This window comes from Cryptomeria japonica, chromosome 3, assembly GCF_030272615.1.
Source record: "Cryptomeria japonica chromosome 3, Sugi_1.0, whole genome shotgun sequence".
Classification (NCBI taxonomy): Eukaryota; Viridiplantae; Streptophyta; class Pinopsida; order Cupressales; family Cupressaceae; genus Cryptomeria; species Cryptomeria japonica.
The window spans coordinates 575,773,683-575,781,427 of NC_081407.1; the positions used below are offsets into that span (position 1 = coordinate 575,773,683).

Consider the following 7,745-nt stretch of genomic DNA (forward strand, 5'->3'; position numbering starts at 1 on the left):
GAATGCGTGATTTGAGTAAAAACTATAACTCACGACTCCCTGTATAAATGGGTTATTACATCGCATTGTATTCCATCTCAATCTTCATTTACGTAAACGTTTCCTTTGCTTTTGATTCAGCAAAAGGCTCTCGATCTTCAATATGTCGAGTTTGATGGGCGCACTGCTTGTCGTTCTACTATTTCTATTTACTATCCATGTTTCCGCTCGATATCACCCCCAAAAACCTACGAAAAACAATAATATGCTTATAAGTATGGAGCAATTAGATAAGTGTGCAAACTGCAAGGGCAACGGTGAAGACCCAAGACCCTGCTGTTCGTCACCCTCGAATAAGGCTGTTTTCTCACAACAGCTAGATGACTGTCCGAATTGTGAAAGCAATGGTAGAGACCCAAGACCCTGCTGCCACCGCTCCAACAAGGTTGCTGGCAAAACCAATAATATTCTTGCAGGCATGGAGCAGTTAGCTGACTGTGCAAACTGCAAGGGTAACGGTGAAGACCCAAGACCCTGCTGTTCATCACCCTCGAATAAGGCTGTTTTCTCACAACAGCTAGATGACTGTCCGAATTGTGAAAGCAATGGTATGGACCCAAGACCCTGCTGCCACCCCTCCAACAAGGCTATTTTCTCAGGATAAAACTAGGCGTATGGCTGGCTTGGATCTCAGTTAATATTCATTTCTCTTTTCTAATCCGTTGTCAGTAGGCGTTCCACACAAATAAAACCTCTTACTTTCCACAAATGTTCAGCTTCTTCTGGAGAACCAATTGTGAATCAAAGTGCACTATCACATGTAATTTCACGTTGATAGGAAAGCTGGTTGATCAGCTAATTCCTGATGTCTTAAAGTTGATTTATTTTAAAGTTTCAAATATATAAGAATGAGAAATTTAGAGAAGATTGTTGATATTGCATGATATAAATGATCAAATACATACCAAAAATCATAATCAAATGCATAAGAATGATAAACATAGAATTGGATGATTATAAAACAATGTGTGTCTATGTGAATAAAGTGGCAGATAGGTGCATAGAAATGCTTATAATTGGATGGGTAGAAAAGATGGATTTTGTTGGTATTGCACATAAGAAATTATCTAATAAATATCGCAAATCAAATTTCAATCAAGTGAACAATATAATTCATAAAATATTTGCACACATAAGGATGATAAATTTTTGCATTCATAAGGATGACAAATATATAATTTAGATGATTATATAACAATTTGTATCTATGAGAATAAGGTAGGAGATGGGTAAATAGAAATGCTTGTAATTGGATGGGTAAAAACATAAGAAAGTACCCACACTATGTACATAATTTTTCCATTTGTCAATGCATAAATATTAATTTATTATTTCAAATTACATACAAAATGAAATAAAAAATATGCTGAAAATATAAAATTTGCCATTATAACTAGCGTATATCTCAAACTATCTATTTAGAATATTTTTTTGAAATAAAAAAGAAAGAACTCAATAAGTAATATTAATGGTATAATAGAGTTTGCATTAGACATTCAATACCAAGTTTGATAAGGTACTAAAATTATTGGAAGGATAAGAAATTCCCTCACCAAACTACTAGCTACTTCACATCAAAAGCGTGTAGTGAATTAGAGGGGTAGAACACCTTGTCCAGACAACTACTAATTTCAACTTGACATGCTTTTACAATTTTCAAAAACTAAACAAAACCAACCCTTCTACATATCATTGCAACACCCCAAGATCATTCTCTATTTCTTTGTGTAGGTCAAATTCCAAGACAACTTCTTGTGGGGTGAGGGGCCAATGATAATGCATAAAAAATATGCGCACTTCACCGTCTATGCACTATGAACAATTTCTAAAATTTTCTTTAATAAGTTGAAATTTAGTTTAATGACTAATGTGTCATTTTAAAATGATGTGCTACTATATGGCTCATTTGGAAGTTTGCTAAGGAGTTTATCCATCTATATAGAGACTTTTGTAGGTATATCTACTTCATTTCTCACAAGATTTAAAGCTTTTTGATAAAAATTGAATCATTTGTGGGGGTTGAATACATCTTTAAAGGGAAAGATAAGAAATGACAAAATCCCTATAATTCTCATCGAAGAATCATAAAGCGTCTCAGAGAAAACAGAAGGGCCTTAGACATTTTCACATTTTAAAATAGCGATAGCTTCTCATCACATCAAACTCAACTTGGTATTGACTGGCCACCAGGAGGTAATTGCTCTGTGCAACAAATAATCACGATATTGTGTCAAAAGCCTTTTGAAATCTATAGGTCACATTAGTTATTACAAAAGGAATGAGCCAAGCCCTATTGGCAATAACCCAAAACTTGGAATCACTTGTTGTGACCAATCAATGCATCGCAATTATCAAAATTAATGAATTTGAATGCAAATTACAACCTTTTATGTGGAAATGAATTTGGACCTATATAAGCAACATAATTTTGTTAAAGTGAAAACATAAATAAAGAGCTTTGAGCTCTTGATTGACTCCTCTATGGAGCTCAAGAAAGGTATCAAGAATTATATGCGACAACTAAAAATTATCATTAGATAAGATGCAACCCAAATTATTCAATTTTTTTGCCACTTTATTAGCTTCTTGATAAGAATGAGACATTTGGTAGGTTTGTGGTGCAGTGAATCAAGGACATCTCATACATTAGGGCTCAAGTAATAGGGTTGTAGGTGTTTTGAGTTATTTTGAGTTTAATAAGGTCCATTGAGACCATTTTTATGTAACAAGATATATTTGGAATCATTTGGGTCAATACTTCCAAAATTGCAATATCTTGTAAATGTTGTCAACGTAAAAACAAATAAAAAGGTTGCAAGATGGGAAGTTAAAAGGTCATTTTTGTTTGGACAAGTTTAAAAGTAATTTATGTTTGATTTGGGAGGCTGGAAAACATATATAATTCCTTTTAAACACAAATCCCAAGTGGGGAAGACTTCGTGAAGGAATAGAATAAAGAAAACGCAAAGTTTGCATGCCCAAACAATGTTTTCCAGATAATCTAACTATTATTTGGTTTTGTATAGACTTTAGTTTGCATTGAATGATTTTAAATTTATTTAATATGATATAGGATCTAATAAACTTCCAAATGCAATTAGATTTGTTGTTTTTCATTAGGTATTAATAAAGTTATGATTGTTTGAATGATTGCAACTTCTAGATTTTCCAGGTAATAGTCATGTTGCAATGAGTAATATGGATTTGTAAGGATGTTCTATGATCTTAAAAGTAGTATGGTTGGATAGAGTATCAAATAAAATTTCCATTGTGATCATCCTCATCCCTTTTCATTGAGTTTCGAGTATTTGAGAGGTGTTTTATTGAGATAGGGTTTTTAAAAATCGTGGTGAATGAGCCTAAAATAGATTAGCAGTCAATTTTATGCCTTTGTGTTACAAAACAACCTACCTTTATTTTTATATATGTTGTATAAATCTGACATGAGTATCCAAAATTTGTTTTGGATACTTTAGGTTAGGTCTGCATCAAATTTTATGCCCGAAAAACTTAATTTGTTTAACTAATTAGACCTAGTTTCAGTTTACTAGTAAATTATTGAGCCATTTGTTCCACAAAAACCCCACCTTTTTTCTTGATATGTTTTTAAGCTTCTAAATGGGTATCCAAAAGTGTTATCATATTTTTTATATATTGTTTTTATAGAAAGTTATGCTAAGAAAACCTCAGTTGGAGGGCTACTAGGGAAATAGTTAGATTGTGAGTGAAATTCATGAAGTTACGGTCCCACATTTATAAAATTTGTTTGATATGAGTTATTTTGTGTTTCAATCCCCTGTTCTTCATCATTTTAAAAAAAACCAAATAAAGAGAACGCCTGATTTATAATATGAAAGAGAGAGCAACGTGGAGAATGGAGATTTTTGTAAGAATTAATCATGTTCATAAAATGAGAGAATATAAGGAGAGAGAAACTTGGAGAAAGGATTATTTTTTTAATAATTTCATGTCCATGGAATCACCCTCTATCCAAATATTCGTTTCTCTTTTCTAATCCATTGCCATTACACGTTCCACACAAATAAAACCTCTTACTTTCCATAATTGTTCAACTTCTTCTGGAGCACCAATTGGGAATCAAAGTGCACTATCACATGTAATTTCACATTGATAGGAAAGCTGGTTGATCAGATAATTCCTGATGTCTTAAAGTTGATTTATTTTAAAGTTTCAAATATATAAGAACGAGAAATTTAGAGAAGATTATTGATATAGTAAATAGATTGTTGATATTGCATGATAGAAATGATCAAATACATACCAAAAATCATAATCAAATGCATAAGAATGATAAAAATAGAATTGGATGATTATAAAACAATGTGTGTCTATGTGAATAATGTAGCAGATAGGTGCATAAAAATGCTTGTAACTGGATGGTTAGAAAAGATGCATTTTTTTGGTATTGCACATAAGAAATGATCCAATATATACCACAAATCAAATTTCAATCAAGTGAACAATATAATTCATATCATATTTGCACAGATAAGGATGATAAATATTTACATTCATAAGGATGACAAATATATAATTTAGATGATTATATAACAATCTGTGTCTATGACAATAAGGTTGGAGATAGGAAAATAGAAATGCTTGTAATTGAATGGCTAAAAAAACAAGAAAGTACCCACACCATGTACATAAATTTTCCATTTGTCAATGCATAAATATTAAGCTATTATCTCAAATTACATACAAAATGAAATAAAAAATATGATGAAAATATTAAATTTGCCATTATAACTAGTGTATATCTCAAACTATCTATTCAGAATATTTTTTGAAATAAAAAACAAAGAACTGAATAAGTAATATTAATGGTATAATAGAGTTTACATTAGACATTCAATACCAAGTTGGATAAGGTACTATAATTATTGGAAGGATAAGAAATGCCCTCACCAAACTACTAGCTACTTCGCATCAAATATCGACTCAACAAGGATCAATAATGAGGTCCTTAAAAGAACATCATTACAAGGAATACAGGTTTACAAGTAGTTGGACCTGACCTATCTGGTCAAAATGGATATCTATGCTTAAGATTTTGAATTTCATAAAACAACCAAAAGTGTGTAGTGAATTAGAGGGGTAGAACACCTAGTCCAGACAACTACTAATTTCAACCTGACATGCTTGTACAATTTTCAAAAACTAAACAAAACCAACCCTCCTACCTATCATTGCAACACCTCAAGATCATTCTCTTTTTCTTTGTGTATGTCAAATTCCAAGACAACTTCTTGTGGGGTGAGGGGCTGACGATAATGTATAAAAAACATGTGCACTTCACCCTCTATGCACTATGCACAATTTCTAAAATTTCCTTTAATAAGTTGAAATTTAGTTTAATGAGTAGTGTGTGGTTTTAAACTAATGTGGTATTGTAAGGCTCATTTGCAAGCTTCCTAAAGAGTTTATCAATCTATATAGAGACTTTTCTAGTTATATCTACTTCATTTCTCACAATATTCCAAGCTTTTTGATAATAATTGAATCATTTGTGGGGGTTGACTACATCTTTAAAGGGAAAGATAAGAAATTACACAATCACTATAATTCTCATCAAAGAAATATAAAGTGTCTTAGAGAAAATAGGAGGGCCTTAGACATTTTCTGATTTAAATAACAATAGCTTCTCATCACATCGAACACAACTTGGTATTGACTGGCCACCAGGAGGTAATTTCTCTGTGCAACAAATAATCATGATATTGTGTCAAAAGCCTTTTGAAATCTTTAGGTCACATTAGTTATCACAAAAGGCATGAGCCAAGCCCTATTGGCAATAACCCAAAACTTGGAATCACTTGTTGTGACCAATCAATGCACCGCAACTATCAAAATTAATGATTTTGAATGCAAATTACAACCTTTCATGTGGAAATGAATTTGGACCTATATAAGCAACATAATTTTGTTAAGGTGAAAACATAAATAAAGAGCTTTGAGCTCTTGACTGACTCCTGTATGGAGCTCAAGAAAGGTAACAAGAATTATGTGCGACAACTAAAAATTGTCATTAGATAAGATGCAACCCAAATTATTCAATTTTTTTGCCACTTTATTAGCTTCTTGATAAGAATGAGACATTTGGTAGGTTTGTGTTGTAGTGAATCAAGGACATTTCATACATTAGGGCTCAAGTAATAGGTTTGTAGGTGTTGTGAGTTATTTTGAGTTTAATAAGGTCCATTGAGACTAATTTTATGTCACAAGAAATATTTGGAGTCATTTGGGTCAATACTTCAAAAATTGCAAAATCTTATAAATGTTGTCAACGTAAAAACAAATGAAAAAGTTGCAAGATGGGAAGTTAAAAGGTCATTTTTCTTTGGACAAGTTTAAAAGTCATTTATGTTTGATTTGGGATGTTGGAAAATGTATATAATTCCTTCTGAACACAAATCCCAACTGGGGATGGTTTTGTGAAGGACTGGAATAAAGAAAACACAAAGTTTTCATGCCCAAACAATGTTTTCCAAATAATCTAACTGTTATTTGGTTTTGTATAGACTTTACTTTGCATTTAATGATTTGGAATTTATTTAATATGATATAGGATATAAGGAAATTCCAAAATGCAATTAGTTTTGTGGTTTTTCATTAGGTATTAATAAAGTTATGATTGTTTGAATGATTGCAACTTCTAGATTTTCTAGGAAATCATCATGTTGCAATGAGTAGTATGGATTTGTAAGGATGTTATATGTGCTTAAAAGTAGTATGGCTGGATAGAGTATCAAATAAAATTTCCATTGTGACAAGTGTCATCCATTTTCACTAAAATTTGAGTATTTTAGAGGTGTTTTACTGAGATAGGGTTTGAAAAACCCTTGGTGAATGAGCCTAATATAGATTAGCAGCCAATTTTACGCCTTTGTGTTACAAAACAACCTACCTTAATTTTGATATATGTTGTATAAATCTTACATGAGTATCAAAAAGTTGTTTTGGATACTTTAGGTTAGGTCTGCATCAAATGTTATGCCCAAAAAACTTAATTTGTTTTACTAATTAGACCTAGTTTCAATTTTCCAGTAAATTATTGAGCCATTTGTTCCACAACAACCCCACCTTTTTTCTTGATATGTTGTTAAGCTTCTAAATGGGTATCCAAAAGTGTTATCATATTTTCTAAATATTGTTTGTATAGAAAGTTATGCTAAGAAAACCTCTGTTGGAGGGCTACTAGGGAAATTATTAGATTTTGAGTGAAATTAATGAAGTTACGGTCCCACATTTATAAAGTTTGTTTGATTTGACTTAGTTTGTGTTTCTATCCCCTTCTCTTCATCATTTTAAAAAAACTCAAATAAAGAGAACGCCTGATTTAGAATATGAAGGAGAGGGCAACTTGGAGAATGGAGATTTTTTTAAGAATTAAGCATGTTCATGGAATGAGAGAATATGAAGGTGAGAGAAACGTGGAGAATGGAGATATTTTTATGAATTAATCATGTTCATGGAATGAGAGAATATGAAGGAGATAGCAACTTGGAGAATTGATATTTCTTATAGAATTAATCATGTTCATGGAATCACCCTCTATCCAAATATTCTTGTGGTCTAAGTATTTATTCATTTTTAGACCACCTAGCAATGCTTAAGCCATATCCTAATTATTTATGCTATTTGACAATCTCATAGCATGGGATTTGATTACCTACCCAGATTGA

At 31.8% G+C, this 7,745-nt stretch overlaps 1 protein-coding gene across 1 annotated transcript; it reads left to right on the plus strand.

Moving 5' to 3' along the window:
* Positions 1-256: 256 nt before the first annotated feature.
* On the plus strand, positions 257-643 carry LOC131029554 (uncharacterized). Its single transcript, XM_057960067.2, has one exon. It carries the CDS (start codon positions 257-259, stop codon positions 641-643), a length of 387 nt encoding a protein of 128 aa, XP_057816050.2.
* Positions 644-7,745: the final 7,102 nt, after the last annotated feature.

Coding starts and splice junctions, on each gene's coding strand:
- LOC131029554 (XM_057960067.2), top strand. CDS start 257: ATGGAGCAATTAGATAAGTGTGCAAACTGCAAGGGCAACGGTGAAGAC.